The sequence below is a fragment of the Pseudopodoces humilis genome, chromosome 3 (assembly GCF_049639895.1).
Source record: "Pseudopodoces humilis isolate 2021_Gansu_Grassland_sample_001 chromosome 3, ASM4963989v1, whole genome shotgun sequence".
Taxonomy (NCBI): Eukaryota; Metazoa; Chordata; class Aves; order Passeriformes; family Paridae; genus Pseudopodoces; species Pseudopodoces humilis.
In genome coordinates this window covers 56,149,422-56,169,801 of record NC_142202.1, presented here as the reverse complement: position 1 = coordinate 56,169,801, position 20,380 = coordinate 56,149,422, and the positions used below count along the sequence as shown (strand labels likewise).

Here is a 20,380-nt window from a genome sequence, read left to right as displayed (position 1 = left end):
TTTTCCCCATACTAATGTGTATCAGTGGCAGCCTGAAACCATTTCTCTAGAGGTCAATCAGCAGTCAAGCATACTTTATCCTGAATTTCTCTCCTGAAACTATCAAAAAAGATACTGACAGGGCATTCTACTTCATTATCCTGATTATGTTTCTGCAATACATTTGACCCAATGAAATCTATCTGTATATGCATATGAATATATACATTATACATGAATATATATGTGAATGGTATGGTATTGAGTCTACAATAATGAATAGACTCTGACGAAGTCTAATTACAAAAGCTTGTTTGTATTTGCTTCTTAACTGGTAATTTATGATGTTACAATGAATTAGTTTTCATTACTTACCAAGACATGAAGAAGAAGAGTTTGGTAGCGAGATGTAAGCTGTGTAGCCTGACTTCCCATTCTACTTGCAGTGAGATTTTCCTCTAGTATTTGCTGAGCCAATACCCCAACTTCCTCTACATCATCTTTATAGATTGTAATGTCTTCGTGCCACTTCTATGAGAAAGAAAGGATCAAACTTACATGACTGATTCAAACTATCAGGAATTTAATTGTAACTAAGTCAGGAAATCATTGAAAAGGAAAACAGATACATGGTTGTAAACATTCATTTACAACTGGAAAATAAACCAGAATCTGATGGAAGTTATTGTAACATGTAACATGCTGGAAAGATTTTCATCCCACATGGACTGCATTTCATTAAAACAGATCCAATACTTTTCGTAAATTTTTTTCCCTTCAAAAAACAATACTAGAAATGCAATCTGTACTTCCTATAGATTTCACCTGAAGTTTTGAAGATTACTGTAATGTGTAACCTGGCTTAAAATCTGCTTCTTGTGTTTATTCAGAACCATATCTTCTCATTCCAGTGACTAAAGGAGAATTATTACATCAACACAGTGGAGACTTCATAATGCAGTGGGTTAATTAATTTTTTTCCATTCCACTGCTTATCTTTGTACTCAAATACATCTTCACGCACTACAGAGCATATGAATTACAGATCCCACTGCCAGATTTCAACATTGTTACAGCCATACCTCCACCAGTACAATGGGAGGAACCTAGATCTAGAAGGTACAAAGCTCTCTTGGATCCATCATTTTAGTCACTAACTCAGAATAAATTGAAAAGCTTGCTCTCATTTTCACAGTGCAACCAGGAATTGACATGGAAACCTCACATACTATTTTGTTTAAAGAATGCCTTAACAATATTCTTTACCTTCATTTGTTGAAGCTGCATTTCTTTTGTTGCTCTACCAGACCTCCTCCCAGTCCTGATAGCAGCTTTCTCCTCCAGGTTGGTTAACCAGTTATTTACCTTCTGAAATTTTTTCTCCATTAACCTCAGCTTGCTCACAGTGGCATTTAATTGGCTTCTTGCTTCAGAAAGCCTGTGCTGATAAACTTGCCAATCCTGCCGTAAGGATTCCAGAGTTCTGTCTTCTATCTGGGGAATACCCCAGGGAATCACCTCCTCTCTGGCACGGACAGCAGCATTCAATAATGCTTGTCCCTCTGCACAGTGGACCTGCAGCTCCTGTAAAGGAAGAATTAGTTACACACCCTACACCGACAGCTTTTATTCATAAAAGCTATAAAAACCCCCTTATTTTCTTTGAAGACAGCTGGGCATTCCCTTTAGTTATCTATGGTTAAATATATATTGGAGAGTCTTTCCTCTAAGAACACCAGTGACAGCATGCTCATTTACAAAGCATTTAAAGTATCACTATTACTGACAACTGAACTGCAGAAAATTATTGACAAAGCATACATTGAATTCTTTTCTCTCCTGCCAAGTTTATCAGTTCTGAAACATTGGCTGCCTGAGCCAGCATGGGATGGATGGAATCCATTCACCACAGCATTAATTCAGAACTTTCCAGATGTGGCAAGCAGACTGCAAGACTGATTCTAAAATTGAATCTCTTTAAAAACTTAGAAGACAGAAATCTTCTAAAATAAACAAACCTATTTATTTTTATGTAGGCTTGAGATAACACTCCAGACTAATTTTTGATACTCTCTTCTGGACATATATGGCATTCTCTTGCTTATTAGCACTTAATCAGAAAGTACAAAGTGATTCAATCTGATTAGAAAGCATAACAAGGAAATTACCTTAATGAAACACAATTGTGTTTCATCTCAGATTTCACTTGAAACACATAACCAGATTTTCAAAATGGGTTTTGTAGCAAAACCATTATGAGCAGAAATATATGCAGAGTCCCTGATCACGCTAAGACCCTCTCAGTATCCTGAATAAGGTAATAAACATTTCATATCTCAAGTACAGGCTTTGTGCTCCTTCAACAACCGGTATTAAAGCATTTTAAGTCAGCTTAAGATAATAACTGGGGAATTACTGAAGCACTATGTGTTCAATTTTCACTTTCACTGAAGTGAGTCAGTGGTAGTGTTCCCACCTCACTATGGGAGCCACCCTGCATGACTGGAACTGCCTGAAAGTAGGTGCACCTGCACTGAGCAACAAAACATGGAACACCAATGAAAATACTTTTCGTATTTGATGAAACACACAGGGAAGAGAACAGATAGACCAATATCTAACACAAATTCAATGCTTTCAAGAAAGGATTAGTATGTCTGGAGATTTCATTCAAGGCCTGACACTTCTTTCCAGAAATGAGCAGCAATATTTCCACTACCTTAACTGGTACCACTTTTGAGCAACGAAGTATTTATATACAGTGCAATTTCAAGTGGTTCTCAGGACAATTTTAGTCTGGCAATAAATGTTATTCTGTTGCTATATCATTATATTCTGTTACTATACCATCACAGGATTGATTTTTTTTTCTTTTTTTCTTTTTTTGCTTTTTTTCCTTAGAGTGTCACACATCACCTACCTGTAAATCTCGGAGTGTTGCCTCCTGTTCCTGGGCATCACCAACAAGATGTGATAAACAGTCAAGTTTTTCCTGCTCCTTCTCCAGCCATACTTCAAAGGCTTTCAGATTTCTTTGGTATTCTTGGTGTAAGGTAAGCAGTCCTTCAGCTTTTGTTACAGCCTCCTGCATGTGAAAATATTTACAAATATGTATACATATCTTAGTGTACTGCCAAACCAAGAGAACATAAACCTCAGCCATCATCAAGGGAAAAGGTTTGTATCTGATGCTAAACTTTCCAAGAATTCAATAGCAGTTGGATTCTGAAGATGACTTGGTTACAGGGAAAGGGGGAGCACACGTAGGTGTAAAAATCCTTATCCCAGAAGATAAATTTGTAAATTGTGAGATTTAGAGCTTTGATCTGGGATTACTTTTAAATAACACCTTAGTGTTTAATAACAAAATACTTCATTGATTTTTACTGCAATTTAAATTAACTTTGCTAAAGTGATTAATGCGATGTGATTAAGCATATAAGCTAAGAAATTGCACTTTTTTTTTCGCATTACTTTTTTTTTGCAAATGGAATTGAAATCTTCTATTAGAAGAATCTTCTATTAGAAGCATCTACTATGTTAGGTTTGAAGATATTTGCAGGCAGTCCCTACAGAGCGCAGTAAGAAACAGACTACAAGTCTTCTGTGAATGTGGGTGAGCAAGTCACAATAATTTCAGCACTAAAATATTACCACACCTGGAGTACAGAAGGAAAGGTGTCATATACTGCATATACTGGCACAATATAAGTCTTACTAAGTGCAAGAAAAATATACTACATGTAATTCACATCCTCTAATAAATTATGGGAATGAGATTCAAGTTCTGATGGAGACAAGACAGGCTGCATTTGAGAGCAGCAGGCTCATAAAAAGACAAACACTTTAAGAAACCTATGAACTTACTGTCTGCTTTACCTCCTATTTCCAACAGGTCTATCTAGAGGGAAAAAGGAGGAAAACAGGAGTCTTATCACATCTTTTATAAGGCCTGTCCATGCCCAGAAGAAGGAAGGGGAAAGGAGAGACCAGTTTTCTTGCCTCTCAACAGAGGCTTGTAGGAAATTACAAGTCCTGGGTCTGCTCAAATATGGGCCATAAACCCTTTTTTTATGGGGAATCTTGTCAGGTTTCGTGCCTGGCCAGAGGATTAGTAAAGTATTTGAACATTCCCTACTTTCCAGCTATTTGCTTTGAACTTTGAATTTCTTTCTAAGGGTTGATTGCACTCCTGGTACTTATATCATCACCACAGCTGGGAACAGGGAAGACCAGTTGTCTGGGATATTAGGTGGAAGAGAAAGAAGGAATGCTTCTTGCTACATGGGGCAAGATATACAGAACTCTTGCCTCTGTGAGCCACCGTCCATTTCTTATTGTTCCCATGCTGTTGCTCAAGCTGAGCAAATATAGCCAGCTTGTGTGGTTTTGTGCAGGAGAAAAAGGTAAATACTAAGGCATCCCCATGCTAACAGGAATAGTAGGTATTTACCAGCACTTCCCAGGACTTATGACTATGCTCTCTCTGGCAAATCTGAGCAATTTTATTCACTCAAGGTCAAAAGAAAGGCAGAGCATGGCATTTTTTGTAGTTGTGGAAGATAGGGTGCATCACTTATGTGTTTGAAAAACTGAATTTTGTCTGAATTTTGAGTTTTGTCAATCTACATGACAAAGGCATCACTGAGACAAAAAAATTCAATTTTACTACATTGCTGTCCTGAAGCAATGCTGACTGTCTGAGCATGCATTAGTCATTATTTAATTGTCACAGAAGAAACTTGGGTTAACTGAAGATAATCACCTAGCTTTAAATCTATCACCAGGCCTTTAATTATTTCTTTTTTACATTATATCTTACCCTAAACCCCATCCTGATCTTAATCTATGTCCTAATATTTTCCAGATATACAATATCAACATTTATCAGTAAATGTGATACTTGTCACACTTGTGTCAGTTTACTTGTTAATAAGGTTTGTGCTCATTAATAAAATCTCTGTAGCTGTCAACCACCTGTGAATCACCCAACTGACTGGTAAAATTTATTGCAAACATACACTTATGCAAATCACAGGTTCGAAGATTTTTTCAACGTTTCAGTCACAATGGGTAAAATTATATCTGTGCTTAAGTCAATGAACCTTTTGACATGGAGTTCCTCAGACTATTCTCCTGATTCTTCTGAAAGATCTGAAGCTCAGTACAGGAAGACAGATTTATTAATCACCCTAGTAGGTTTCTGTTATATTAAGTTACAGCTACCCCCAAACTCTTAATCCCCATTTAACTATAAAGCAAATGATCAATGAAAAGATTTTTTCCTTGCTGCCAACTAAACAAGGAATGCTATGAAGAAAAACAGTACCTTTGTTTTTTCTTTGAGAAACTTATACCTCTCCTGAAGGTCTTGCAGCTCAAGCTGAGCAATGTAATGCTCAGCCATCCCCTTTCCTTTCACTTCAATAGTCTCCAACAGGCTGTTATGACTCAACACCTCTTCATTCAGTAGCTGCAAAATTGAAAGAAAAAAACACGTATCGGGCACCATCAAAACAAGACCACAGATTAGTCTTGCAGTTAGATAGTTTGTTTTATTGCCTCTAAGGTGTTATGGACTTGATGGTTTGTTGTAAATCAAACACACCTTTGCTTTGCTGAGGGCAGCTGTTTTTTCCCTCAGTTCAGCATGTTGCCTTTCAGAAGCATTAATACTTGCTTCTACTTTTTCCATCCATCTGGAAAACTGATTAACGTCTTCCTGGTAACTCGTCCATTTGGAGAGAGCTCCTTCCAGTTGACTGTAATTAAAAAATACATATTTTTTTGTGATAGTGGAAGTTCCCATGCCATTTGAGCAGTGAGATATAGTCATATACTGGTACTTTAAACTGTATTTATGAGAGAGATGCATCACAAGATAAGCAATCTGTTAAAATTCTACAGGTTTTAAGTAGGAGCACTGTTTGACTAATAAAGAGAAATTAAGTTTTCCAAACCTGGAATATTAAGAAGATCTGTCATTTATGTAGCTAGCTGAAATGTTCTAGTTTTAGTAAATAAATTGCAACTGAAAGCATAAGACCCAGAATCAGAAATTTTCTGCTCCTTTACTTACATTCAAAAGTTGCTGCATACTAATGTTTAATTACCTTTGTTTCTTTAACTTTAAATATTTGCAACTATTGATGCTCCACCAAAGAATTTTCCATTTTTTCCTTTTTTATTTCTTTATTCTATCATTAGGAGAAGCACTATTGGACACTGTAATTTACAGTATGTTCTTTGGAATGCTAGCAAGTGAAAAACCAGGCAGGATCTTGACAGAGCAACCGTTAATGTCCATGAAAAAATCTTCTCATTTCTGAAAAGGTTTCAAAGCATCAAGTGCAACACAAGGTAAAATATTCAGGATTACGAACATGGAATCCAGTTTTAAGAGTAAATTGACAGTGAGTGTTAATAAAGCTTGGCTCTCTCACAGCTTCCTCCCCCCCCCCCCCCCTCCCCCCCCCCCCCCCCCCCCCCCCCCGGTCCCCCCCCCCCCCCCCTCCCCCCCCTCCCCCCACCCGAAAACCCCCCCCCCCCCCCCCCCCCCCCCCCCCCCCCCCCCCCCCCCCCCCCCCCCCCCCCCCCCCCCCCCCCCCCGCCCCCCCCCCCCCCCCCCCCCCCCCCCCCCCCCCCCCCTTCTTCTACTTCAAATGAATATTTCACAACTTCTAGACCCAAAGTGTTTGGCATATGCAATCATGTTACATGAATTTGACTCCAGTAGTAATAAAATTACTTTCCAAAGGTTTTGACAGTGCTTTGCTCTATACCTCACTCCCTTTTTACCTCTTGCACTGGATACAAGCAGACAGAAGAGAAGCCCAGCTGTCCTTCAGATTTTGCAATTGGCCTTCAATCACTGGTACTCCCTCCAGAGAGGTATTTTGTAGAACAGATTCTCCTCTTGTCAGAACAATTTTCATTTGGACTTCCTTTTCTTGTTTCACTGCTAGCAGGCCCTAAGAAGTGAGTGGATATATTTTACTTTTATCATTACCTGGACATGAACATTCTAACTAGCTTTAATGGAACTTGATCGTATTTAGCAGCTTGTAGTGAATTGGAAGATGGACAGTGGGGCTCACAGCTGGGCTTCACAAATGAAAGTGACTTTCAATGTGTAGGTTCAGGCTATTAAAAAAACCCTTAGACATCAATAAAATGAAAAGTATTGTCTTCTAAATAGTGCCCTTTAACATTACTGTGTTCTGTTATCAACAGATGCTATTTTCTTAACTGTGGTCACCATTTTAAAAGCAAACAATTATAGGATAAGATTTCCCGAATCAACTGTATCAACTCTAAGATCTAGGAATATATATTGAAATATACTAAACTAACAGAAGTAACTATCCTACTTCTTCAATTTAACCTTTACTAGCCACACAACATCTTTAGAGTACTTCAAGAATTTCCATATATGCAGTTCCCCATGTCATTAAGGTCCTTATCTACTTCTTAGAGTTAAGTTCTAATAACGAGCTCTTTCAGCTACAAAAGGAGTTACTTTTGAGTAAACTGAAAATCAGCAGCTAAACAACACTTATTAGGCTAATATGCAACAACTAAGTATCGTATATTTGTATTCTTCATATACATCTAAAAAGAGCAGGTTTTGGACTCCTGTTTCCATACCTCTAGTTTTAACATCCGGTTGTCCAGAACACTCTTGTCCACAGTAGGATGAGAGTAAGAATCCAACATGTGAACTGCATCAGCAACCCAGTCCTGGAGGTCCTTGACACTCTGTAAGAACTGCTGGTGCTCTGCTACAATCCTATCCATTCTGGAAACTTTCTCCTGCAATTCATACAGCAATTAGCACCAACAGCTATTCAAAGGATCGCATATTCCGCATACCAACTCATGGGCTCATTCTAGAGTCTCATCAACTACACACAGAAGTTTCCTTCATACACTGATAATTACAAGTACACTTAAGCATGGAATGAATTTTACATACACACACAAAAATGAATTGTCCAAATGTAAAACACAAGTGAAAATTTCAGAAATGTAATTTTTTATTTTTTAAATCTAAAGCTTTAGAAAGTTTTCTGGTTTCACTTTTTTGGTTTCACTTTTTCTGGTTTCACTTTTTCGTAAACATCTGGTAAATCACATCTAAGCTCCATATCAGTGTTGCAATGGAAGCTAACTTGTGAAATTGGCCAGTGCAATGACAGATTTAAGCCTGAGAGGCTACACCACTGCAGCAATATTACTTTGCTGATATTTGAAGAAGACCCGTTTTCCTCAATGACTCCCACTGGTAAAACCATTCTTCTGAAAAATCACTGACGCTCATACAAATCAAAAACAAATGCTGAAGTTATATTGCTAAAAGGCTTGAGGTGAACAAAAATACAGGGCAGAGTGTGTCTCTCCCACTGTGCCAGAGAACTAAAGTCAAGCCAATGTAACAGGCTTTGGAAGTTACTGAGAGGGATCTTTCTCAAGATCCATGGCTATCCAAAAAGTGTCAGGATTTCTCTAATAGGTCAGCTTATAGGTATCCTGCACCTTAGACGACTCCTGCTCATCCTCACATCTCCTACAAGTTCTGCTCACATAAGCCTATGTTAGTAATTCATGCTTCTTTCACTTTCTCAGTTTGCAGACATGAGAACTTATTATGGCCATGCATACAATAATTTTCAGTAAGTCAAATACATGCTTTACAATTGCTACTTCTACAGAAAAAATAGGAATTGACGAAGTAGCAATCCCTTAAACACCAATATTTCTGAATTTGTTATTCCAAAACATATTTCCTACATCCTTAATCATTCTAGTTACTGTAGCAACTGTAAGCTATATATCAAGCCTTCCTCATTACATGAACTTTGAGAAAAGTAACAGTCTTAATATGACAATTTTCTTATCTGTCTACATTAGAGAGATGGCAGAACTATTAAGTGGTGAAGTGTGTGAAGCACTGCTCAAGAAAAGAGAGTTATGTTAAACTCAGTTCTTGGTCCAATGGTTTAGGATTTGGCCTGTGCCTCCCCTTGAATATTCAAAAGCAGCTTAAGAGGCAATTTTTTTTTAAGAAGACCAATCTATTACTTTTAGGTGAAAATAGTTACAATGCCAATAATCATCATTATAGGATGAGACGAAATAACAACTTGTCTGCATCCTGTACTTTCTAAAAAAAAATCCCACCTCTGGTAATTTTTGAAAAATACCTCTTTTCAGATGCCACTTATTACAAAACTAAAATGTCTTCAGTGCTTGAAAGAACCAAAATCAAGTCTGATTACTGTATAATCAGGTGGGATTTACTTGTTAATCAGTATACTTCTAAATAATACCAAAAAAAAAATCACAGTTACATTTTGTTGACAGTCCTTACTGTCCATTCCTAAAAGTCAATGTGAAAAACAGAATAGCTCAGACATATCACAGAGCAGGCAAGCAAGACAACTGCAGTGTTTCACATTTCAGTCTTTATTTTTCCCCACATACATCAAAGGAGTTGCTTAAGAGCACATACATTGGATGCATTACCTTTGTCAGATTGCTTAGAGTAAGATACTGAGAAGACAACTGAGACACTCTGCGCATAAAGCTTTTGCTGACAGCTTGTTCTTCCCACAGCTGCTGAGCTTTCTCTTTTAGCCTGTTGAGCTGATGCTCGTGGCAGCTTATTTCCTCAAGGACAGACTGTAAAGCACAAGCACAGTAATAATAAGAGTGGGTGCAAGAAAGCAGGAAATAGAGAAGCATGAAGGTGCCATGAAAAATAGAAGTGACATATGGCAGGCTTGCTGAGAAAGGCACACCATACGGTTACAGCAATGGAGCAGCATGTCATAAGAAATGTGGAGATGCAAAACTTGATGGAACAGGATCATCAACAGCAAACCTTGGAAACAGTTCCCATCTTATTTAGAGGTCAGGATGCTAGAGTGATTAAGCTTTTGTAAGTAACCGATGAGGCCAGGAGGATGGGACAGGAAGGTCTGGCTGCGTTAAGAACCCTTATAAGTCACCTGCAGCTTTTGCTGTTCTCTTCTCTTGGAAGGAAGATCATAGAGCCGAGTGCTACTTCCTTGTACTATCTTCTCAGTTGTGGTCAGCCATTCCTGCAGAGGCTCAGCAGTTGCTTCGAAGTCCTTCATCTGGATCGTTAAGTTCTAGGAAGGCATGCAAATTTCTATGAATAGTCCCAGTGCACTAGACATAACTAATTCACAAGACACAGATCAAGCACACAAAAAGGATATGTAATTGTAGGCAAGTTATACATAACTCTTCAAATAAATTACATCACCTCTGCATGTTCCTATCCCACAGACACCGAAATAAAACTTTGATAGGGCACACTTTTAAAAAGCAAAATAGAAGCAACAATGCTGCTTCAATACAGCTGAGGGAAGGCTGAACCAAATTTCTTTTGATTGGAAAGATTTACAGATGTTATGAGATTTGACTTAGTGTAATCCTAATTGGTGCAACTAAGGCAGCGTGAATAAAAGCTAATTTGAGATATGAGTTATCTAATATCTGACTTCCGCCATTGACATTAACCCCTCCTTAAATGGGCTGCCACTGTTTCTAGGTAATGTCTAAACCCAGTCCTGGGGAACACTTCTGGTTATATTGTTTTTTAGAGTAAAATTTTGGTCATAAGTTCATTAAAGGCATACAAAGGCACTCCTTCAAGGCCTGCATACACTTTTTATAGGTTTATTCTGCATTATTTAATAAAAGAACATCTGAAATAATTCATGTGGAATATAAACCTGAACAGCATAGCTCCTGCACCCTAGTTATTTTAATGTATTTTTCCCCCAGATTATATAGTTTTCTTTTCAGCTACACCCATATCATTTAAACATCCAAATGAAAAACTAAGCCTATGAGACTCAAAAATGCTTGAATCAAAAGAGTAACCTCTGAGAACATCCTCTTTCTATGGCAACCTTGAGGTGAAGGAAGGTAAGCCCTTGCTACCTGAGAATTTTTTTTCAAATGCTTTCCTACATAATGCATTACGTGTATTTAAACTTTTTCTCACCTTTCTAGGAAGCACTGGTTTGAAACAAGAATGCCTAGGAAATTTAATTCACCTATGCTATGCAGGGAATTTCAGATGAGACCTTTTGACCTTAAAACCTATGACCCTAAAAAGTTTATGATTTTAAGATATTCACCACCTTCTGGTTGAATTGTGAGTTCTGAACAGAGGAAGGCACTGGCATTTACTTAAAAAGTTGCTCAAGTTAAATAAGTACATTTCACCTATTAGTAGTAAGAGAGACAAAATTTACACACACTACTGCAACTATTCAATAAGCAGCCGTGTCAGAAACTGTACTAAAAGTTTCTCTAAAAGAAAATGTGTTTTAGTAACTCAGTACATTTGATGAGACTACTGAATTTTAGCAACTTCTATCTTTGATTCTGAACAACACCCTTCTGCATGAAACACCCCACTTAAAGTGAAATCAGGTCATAAAGATAGCAGAAGTAAACAAAAGTAAAATGCTTGCAGAAGAATAAGACTTCTGAAAACATCTATTTCCTAGTTCAGTCACATACTAAACACTCACAGCAATATACAAAATCTAAACTGTGCTATTTGAAACAGAGGAAAAGAAGAAATTTAGATCCAATCTTTCCTCACTGCAACTGCTTCAATACCTCCAATGCAGATTTCTTCTGGTGGAGCGTGGTGATAAAATTTTTCCAATCTTCTTTAGCAGCAGCAGATTTGTCCTGGATAACTTTAGCCTTTTCCTTTGGTAAAACAGAGCACAGCAGTTCTCCTTTGGATGCCACCAGGTTTAATTTTTGTTGCCCATTCTCACTTTCTGATAGGAATTCCTAAAAATAATAAGGAAAAAACTAATTGGTGAACTTTGGGTCCCAATAAGGTCAAGCTGCTAGAAAATTTACCAATGATGGGAGTTTACTGTTTCTGCTTGTTAACATGCTAATGTATCTTTCAGTAAATTAATTTCAATACTGTTTGTATTGATGGGATTTAGAGGTAACAGCCACTTGATCCAGAAATGAAAGTGTCAGAATAATGTATATATTAGGACTCTAGGACTACCTGCATTTTCTGTATTTCATGACACAACTGCTAGTGATTTAGGTGGGTATTATATTCCCTTAAAAATCCCTAGTAGAGAAAGTGATGGAAGTTTCATTTCAGGGAACCATTATCCTGACAGAGATGACACAGGGGCCCCCTCAGAGGCACACACTGGACCAAACCCCTGCCCATGGGCAAGCTCCAGCTATGCTGGACTTGCCATGAGCATGTAGTGGTGTGGACTGATGCTCAGAACTTGGCCAATATCCAATCTGTGATTTATGCCTATGTACCCTTAATTTACTTTCCCTGTTTAGAAGTATTTTTCTTCACAGAAATCTTTCACAGTGCTGGTGTGCAAGAAGTGTGTGGAAAAACACAGTTACAAGAATTATACAGAAATGTAAGGAAACATATTTTTAAATTCTAATATATTTGGATAATTTCTTTGTAACTTATAATTATTTAAAAACTCTGAGCATTTAAGACTCAAAGAAATTTAGTAGTCTTATACAGAAATATTTTAAACTGTTACTATCATGATAATGTAATACACATAATCATTAGGTTACACCCATGCTCAGGAGTAGCAGGCTTGATACCAAAATTATTAGGTCAGGTTCTGTTACACTAGAGGTCTTAGTGGAGAATGCAAAGGCTCTGTTAACTTTGAGATACATAGACTATAAATTCTGGCTATATTAAAATGAAAGATATTGGTGACTTAATGATGTAAAATGTGCTAACAGACAGAACATTAACTTTCAAGAAAAACAAAATTTTAGGTCTATACAGGTTACCAACACATCTTTAGAAGTCTTAAAGCAGTCCAAAAAAAGTTTGTTTCACCAAAGGCAGCTTTCACAGAGAAGAAAAAGGTATGGTTTTACATTATGAGGGGGCTGTAGTGATTAAAAAAACAAAAAATCCACTGTTGAAAAAAACCCAGACTTGCTAAAACATGTAAAAAAAATTACCAGGACTTTTCCCCCTTCTGAAGATATTCTCAACACAGCGCAGTCAAACATTTGATATATCAAGACAGTATTATTTGGGCTTTTAGGTAAACCATTTAAGCAAGGGAAAGTCAATATACCAAAACAAGGAAGAAGTGATTTGGCTTTTGGTGTTTTCTGAGAATCAGATATCTGTTCTGTTCAAATCTCTTCTGTTATACTATCTACCTAAAGGTGTAACAGCTTCATTAAATAATTACCATTTTGTTATTTTCAGCTAAAATTATAGTTATGTTCCATTAATAAAAGTATTTCTTTCTACTGATTTATTAAAATATACTTTCAACTGTCATTCCTTTCCACAGAACTTTTTGGGCTTCCTTTAGTTTTATGTGAAAAATAGCCTTCTAAATGCCTGCTCACACTGCATATAATTTCATTTTGCTCTTGTACCATAAGGGCTCCATTTTCATACATGAGGAAAAATATTGATATAATTGTGAAATAAATCCAGTTATTAATACTCATTCTGATTTTACAGTACTCTCCTACCTAAAACACATTTTCTTTCCCTTTGTAAAAAAGGAACAGATAAGGAAAACTATTGAGACATAACTACTGTAGCCCAACAATGAAACTAAACAAAATAGAAAAAGAAAGTGTTTATTTCTTTGCAATGAGTCACCCTTAATGTTGACAACAACAACATTAATAAAAGCAGTAATTAATCAAAGAAATAAATATGAGCTGTATATGAAATTGCTTTGGTCTCCCTTAGACTAGTATTTTACTGCCATAAAGTTACCTGTATTTTCTGCAGACTTGCTGAAGCTTCACTGATGTTTTGAGGCACGTCGAAGCATTTGGCAGTGGTGACTCTTGCGTTGACCAGCCACTGCTGAAAATCCCTGAGAGCCGTCCGAAACCTTTGCTGCAAGATCTGCTCTTTACTCTGACATCCCTTTGAAGCTTGCAGGCAGAGGCTGGGTTTTTCACGAGAGAAGAAGAAGAAAGCGAGGGAGGGAGGGAGGAAAGGCAGGACTCTGTTAGGTGACAATGCTATTATTTTGTTCTTTGAAACACAATGGTAAGGGTAGGTTAACCTGGATTCCTCCTACCAAATTTATGCACTTAACTGAGGCACCAGGAAATCCATTAGAAGCTTTCAGTTCTCAAAAGTGAAGCATGTAAATTGGGACATAGCTGTCAGAAATATGACAGGTACAAATGTTTCCTGAGAGTGACTCAGTGCATCAATGTGCTCTGCAAGCCCCTTTTTCTCTCCAGGGAAAGGGTGCAGGACTATTGCAAATAAAATTCTAACTTCTGTGGCTCTGCTAAATCCTCAAGGTTATGAAGGATCAGTTTGAGCCATCACATCCCTCTGCACTACAGAAGCCAGAAGCTGTAATCTCCTGCAAGAAACAACAGAACCCTCTGTCTGAAAGGCATGTGTCACACTCTAAAGTAAATCAGAGTGACTTGAGAGAAAGCAAGAAAGTAAGTAAATGCTACCTTCCCTAGCTAGTTCTTGTTTCAAGAAACCAACTAAACAAAGAATAATAATCTGAAGGACAAAATCAAGAAAAATATCTGAACTAACTGGTATAGCTCATTCTCCTTCAGACAAATAAGACATACTGCTACCTCACTTTTTTATAAGGACTCCTGTAATACCATCAGGTACAGATGTACATTTAGTTTCAGCTGAGTTTAGTGGCATAGTCTGGCTTTAAGAAAAAACCCCAAAAAATCAAACTACTACTTTGTGTAACTGCTGTTGACACCAAAATCAAAATGATTCTAACTACATCATATGTCTGTCTCTAGTTCTAAAATTCTAATTAATAGTTCCCTAAAAAACAGCTCATTTCTATCCCCCCCCTCCACACACACACATGAGATTAACTCTAAACAAGATGAATGCGCACCTGTTATACTCCTTAATCAACCCTGAAACTTTTGAAGAATGAGTACTTAAATCCCTGGAAAATTTACAAAGATCATTCAATTGGGTTTTGATCTCATCTGTCATTTGTTCAGACTTTATTAGAGAATCCAATGTTTCCTGTTAAAACAAAAAAAAAAAAAAAGAAAAATATTGGTGAGTAAATACAAAAAAAAACCCCCAACTTCTTAATCAAAGTTTATCAGAATTTAAATTAAATAATTTATGATCTATTTGTTTACTTTCAAGAGTATTTTAGCAGTTAAGTCTACAGTACCTTATTTGAAATTATGAGCTTATAGAGACCAAATTTCTGGATGCCACAACTTCCTTAGCTCAAAATGTTCTTGAAGACCATTTTAAGATATAAATTTCATTCTAATAAATGAGCTATTTATTATTTCATTCTAATAAATATTGACAATTAGCTGTACACATATAAAAGCACATACATTTAGAGAATAGCAAATGATATGTGTTTATATAAATATAACTATCCTGTTGACTTGAGTTTAACAGGTTCAATGAAAGTTTTTTTTGAGCTGTACCCAGAAAGTTAATTTATGCACAAAGATTTTTAACAGTTTCAACTCTTTTCACAGATTACTTCATAATTTAAAAGTACAGCTGCTTGCAATCCTGTGAGAGTAACTGGGTTACTGCCTGTCATTGATGCACTGGAACAGTTCTTGCCTTGGAGACAGCTAAGCCAACATCAACAAAAAAAGAGATTTTGTTGGCTTGGCTTGCATCACAGGGAGAGGTGTGATAAATACTCCAACAAAAACAGTGCTTGGTGGTGTCCACAGCATCTCCACTGCAGAATCCTGCCAGCTACTCCAGCATAATGAGCAGTGCAGACTTGGCTCCTTGCCTCACTAGGAACTAAATTCTTCAGGCATTCCTCTCAGACTAACAGCAGAGGTTCTGCAGTGCAGGCAGACCAGAGCATTTGGCATGTATAGAATAACTTGTCTAAAGTGCCAGTCTGGAAGAAAACTTATATAAACTTGAGGAACAGACCATATGAACAGGGACCTGGAAGTGGGAGATAAGGATGTCCCCAAAACACATTTCTGAAGATCTGAAGATGTGTATATATATATATATATATATATATACACACACACACATATTCAGAAGAAAAAAAGAGGATGATTGAAAACATACATAGCAAAGCAATGTATGCAAAATGTAAGTACATGCACTATGTAAAAATTTACATAGTAAAGAGTTCAGCACAAAATTGAATGTTCAGGAAAAGTACAAATGATATTTTGCTGCAGCAGATTTTCAGGACTCCCCAGTTTACATTATTCATTATCGACTATCTTCTTTGAGCAACTCATACACCAGAAATCTCTTCAATCATGATTAACAGATACTTGAAATAGTCACTTGTTTCAATGCCGTATAAAGGAGCATTTGAAAAGTAATTATGTAAGAGCAATAATGCTTAGAAAAAAAAAACCCTAAACTACTTTTTGCTTACTTTACATTAAACTACCAAAACCATTCTTTTGGAAACTATTAGAAATAACACCACAATGGGTATTACCTAAACACAGGATGTCACAAATTGCCAAGGGCAGGAATCACCATAATGAATTGTTAACAGCCCCTTTTTTAATGTGAAGAAACCATCCCTTAAGACTAACATGAGGTTAGAACCTTTAGAGCTAGAAATTTTTCAATTTCAGAAGGTTAGAAATTTTTCAGTTTCAAAAAAACTACCTCAAAATCTAAGAGCTTATTCTGATTATATACAGCTTTAGGCATAGCCTACTAACAAACAGGAGCAATAACTTGCAAAACAGGGTAAATTTAACTATGGCATTTTTCCATACAGTGATATCACTGTTGCAGCCAGTTGGATTTAATATTGAATCTGATAACTACAAAAATAATTTGCCAAATTCCAAGAGCAAAATCTGTTGTTCTAATGCTGCACATTCCTAAGGGAACAGAGCTTCAGTACAACAGAGCAGCAGAAAGATCTTGCTAATTCTGTGAATTAGGAAATGTGTTTTTAATTTATGGCCTTGGCTAACATGGCAACAGAATCACTGTGAGACAACAGAAATGGAAACTGCAGTGCTATTTTACATTCACAATAGGGCCTTTCCCTGGGGTCCAAAAATGGGAAGATTACTGTCACATTTCCTCTAACTATAAATAATATTGCATAGTGGGGCTATGCATAGTTACTTCATGAGATGCTTCTGCATCTTCCTCATTAGCCAAAGTTTACAACTGTCTAATCTAAATAAAGTGTTCTTACATAGAGTTACATACATATACTACTAATAAAAGCAATATGCTTTGAATTTAATATTTTTCCATTTGTGAAATAAAAAAATGGCTGGTGTGTTTGATAACAATCCTATGTCTTCCTTTCCTTTTTAAAAAAAGTATATATGGAACACTTCGCATATTTGCTACAATTATTTGCTTCATCCAAATGTCCTCTTTGTTACTCCTGCAGACACATAATGGCACTCATGCAAGCAGGTTTCATAAATCCATGCAAGGAATTCTGTGAAAGAGGAAGCCACAGAAATAACTTGGCACAGACCCTGCAGAAGGAGATTAATAGTCTCAGTTCAAAGAAAAGGTGTTCTGGGGTTTTTCTGAACATGATTTCAGTCAAGGGGTCAGAAAGTAGGCAATACACACCTCTCTCCCTCTACTGAAACTGCTTTATTCCAACGCTACACTGAAAGAGAAATACTCTGCATCTTTCATCAACATCTATGGCTCACTGAGATACTTACAAATATGTACTTACAAATATTTGTTGCAAATATTGGTATATGTTTACTTGAAAGTGTTATGATATATACATGGGGAATTTTTTATTAGGAGACAATCAGGAATAGAAATTAACTCTAAATTCTACTGCATTCCAAAGCAAAGCAATTAGCAATTAGACCGTTTCCAGATTAACTTCTTTAAATATTGGACAAGATCTCATCGTGCATAACGTAGAGGATACTTCAAGAAAAGGGAAGTACAAGCCAAATACATTCCTGGCAAATTTTAATGGCTCCAGTTTCTTACTTGGCTTCTAGGAAAAGCTACACATTTCCTCCATCAAATGTTGCTCTGGCTCCACGCACTGAGCAAGTTGGAAGCGCAGCCCATAGCCGGTGTGCCAGCTCCTTGGCTTCCTCGCAGGGACAAGCCCTGGTCTTAACACCTAAAATCCAGGCAGTGATTGCTAAGCCTGGTACAGCAGAGGCCAAGGGGAGGGGCGTCCTCTGCTGTGATCGCAGTAACACGAAGAGTTTGGAAAGTCGGGGTTTCACAGAAATATCTTCCGCAAGCATTGATTTTATGATGTGCTCGACAGTCCCGCCCGGCGGAAGTTTCCTGCCCTCGGTGACCGCACAGCTACAGCGGAAAAGCTGCTAGGAAAAGAGACATGCCCTTACTTTCTCCTTGCGCCAGCTCTCCACCACCTCGGCGTCCGTGCTGCGGCTGTCGGCGGGGGACAGTCCCCGTGCCCAGGCGGCCAGCTGCCCTCCGAGCCGCCTCACAGCCTCCTCCAGCCGCCCGGCCTGCGCCGCGAACTCGCGCTCCGACAGGGCCATCTGGCTGAGCAGGTCCCGCAGGCCGCCCTGGCTGCGGCGGGCGCTCTCCTCCCACTGCCGCCAGTCCGCCTGCAGCGCCTGCATCTCGGCCGCCAGCAGCTGGCACCCGCCCGCCGTCGTGCCGCGCTTCGCGGCCGGAGCCAGCGCCTCCACTCGGCTCAGCCGGCCCGCGCCGCTCTGACGGGACTCCACCAGCTCCTGCGGGGCGACATTGCCATGGTAACCCGGGGGCCGCCATATCGGCACCGCCAGGGACGGCGGGGCCCGCCCGAGGGGCGCGTCCGTCCCGTCCCCAGAGCCCCGCACCGCCCCGTCCCGTCCCGTCCCCTCAGAGCCCCGCACCGCCCCGTGCCGCGGCTCCCCCCGGACAGCGGTCTGGGAACCGGGGCGGGGTAAAACCCAGTCAACAGCGTGCGGCCCTTGCGGGGATTAAACAGCGGTTCTGAAACGCTCTTCAGCTTTGAAAAGACAGAAAGAATGAACGTGGTTTAGATACCAAAAATACTACTTAGGTTGAGATGCGGAACATGAAGTCTTTGTTGTGATCTTTTGCGAAAGAAATGCTGGTGTGTAGCTGCCTGCAGCAGTCTCAAAAACACAACTGCAGTTTTCAGCCTGCTTGTGACCTGTGACGTGCCAAAATTGTTGAATACGGTTTTTTCTGAGTATAGAGTTTTGGTTTTGTTTTCAGAGCTAAATTCTTTCTACAGCGTCCATATTTCAATCTCACACATCTCATAGAAGGGAATCTTGGGAGCTTTCAGCTTAAGAAACTTGAGAATGTATAAATACCATCCCAAACACTGCATGCTACAGTTATGTTATTTCTTCCTTCATTCCTGTTATGAATTAGACGCTGCTAACTCCTCCCTTTCCCGTTTTACAGATCAGGAGTTTGAGCACAAAGGGGACTGAAAATTACCCCAGAATGTAAAAGAATCTGTAATTTCATCTTGAGGATCCTGAATCTTCATCTAGCATTTGAATTCACTGTCACTCTCTCATGTTTAGGAGCAGAGTGAAATGTTGCTAGCATGAATATCTGAATGTAAACACCAGGCATGGGCAAAACATGTAGCCTGTTTTAGTGTTGCATTCAGGAATATTCAAATTTCTTAAGCACTTAGACAGCTAAGAATAGGTGTCAGGCTAAGGAGAGTATACACGGAAGGCAACTCACGTATTTCTATCATGTTTGAGAAGAACAATCCTTGCGCTGCTTTACACATCTCCATTTCATGCAAAGCAGGAAAGGTCCCTGATTTAGACAATTCTGCTCATGGAGAAAGCATATTTGGGGATGAGGAAAGAGAAGTATTCATTAATCAGCTAAGCCACATTCTTCTGCAATGCCACTGGGCTTCCTCTCTTGCAAATTGTTTCCACGTGTGCCGTAGTTAACTTAGGTTTGATTATACTTTTACTCCATCTGTTAATACGAGAAGGGAGTCGAAAACAAAGCACAGCTTGGAAAGCTTGCTTTCAGCTCGCTGAAACGTAATCACCATTTCAAAGAAAAAAAGAGCAAGACCTTACAACTGTTTGACTGGGTTTTTTTTAAAGCATAGGGTCTGAATTACAGAGGAAATCATGAATGCTCACTTACATTGATTTTGGCCAGCTTTTTCTGTATAGCTGGTGTATCTCCAGATGCATCTGACCAGCGGTGAAGCTCTTCCTTTGCAGAATGAAGCCAGTCTGTGAATTCATGCACAGCATCCAGATAAAGCAAATGATCTTTTACGATATCTTCCACTTTCCTCATTTTCTCCTATCAATCAGATGGAAAAAAAAAAAAAAAAAGACTATTAAAGGACTTAAATACTATGTTGGCTTTAAGCAG

The 20,380-nt window shown here is 38.5% G+C and overlaps 1 protein-coding gene across 15 annotated transcripts in view; it reads right to left on the bottom strand.

The window, feature by feature from the left end:
* SYNE1 (spectrin repeat containing nuclear envelope protein 1) overlaps positions 1-20,380 on the bottom strand; it is a 290,444-nt gene that overhangs the window by 130,780 nt on the left and 139,284 nt on the right. For 14 of the 15 annotated variants that reach the window (XM_088052487.1, XM_088052496.1, XM_088052500.1 and 11 more), the window contains exons 53-66: positions 20,144-20,308; positions 18,379-18,735; positions 14,928-15,064; positions 13,802-13,979; positions 11,644-11,826; positions 9,990-10,133; positions 9,505-9,660; positions 7,627-7,791; positions 6,778-6,950; positions 5,588-5,741; positions 5,309-5,452; positions 2,900-3,064; positions 1,246-1,563; positions 355-510 (exon numbers count right to left, since the gene is read on the bottom strand). In XM_088052487.1, the coding sequence (XP_087908613.1) occupies positions 355-510; positions 1,246-1,563; positions 2,900-3,064; positions 5,309-5,452; positions 5,588-5,741; positions 6,778-6,950; positions 7,627-7,791; positions 9,505-9,660; positions 9,990-10,133; positions 11,644-11,826; positions 13,802-13,979; positions 14,928-15,064; positions 18,379-18,735; positions 20,144-20,308 (2,595 nt within the window). The remainder of the gene's footprint in view (positions 1-354; positions 511-1,245; positions 1,564-2,899; positions 3,065-5,308; positions 5,453-5,587; positions 5,742-6,777; positions 6,951-7,626; positions 7,792-9,504; positions 9,661-9,989; positions 10,134-11,643; positions 11,827-13,801; positions 13,980-14,927; positions 15,065-18,378; positions 18,736-20,143; positions 20,309-20,380) is intronic. The other variant, XM_088052502.1, reaches the window with a different exon arrangement.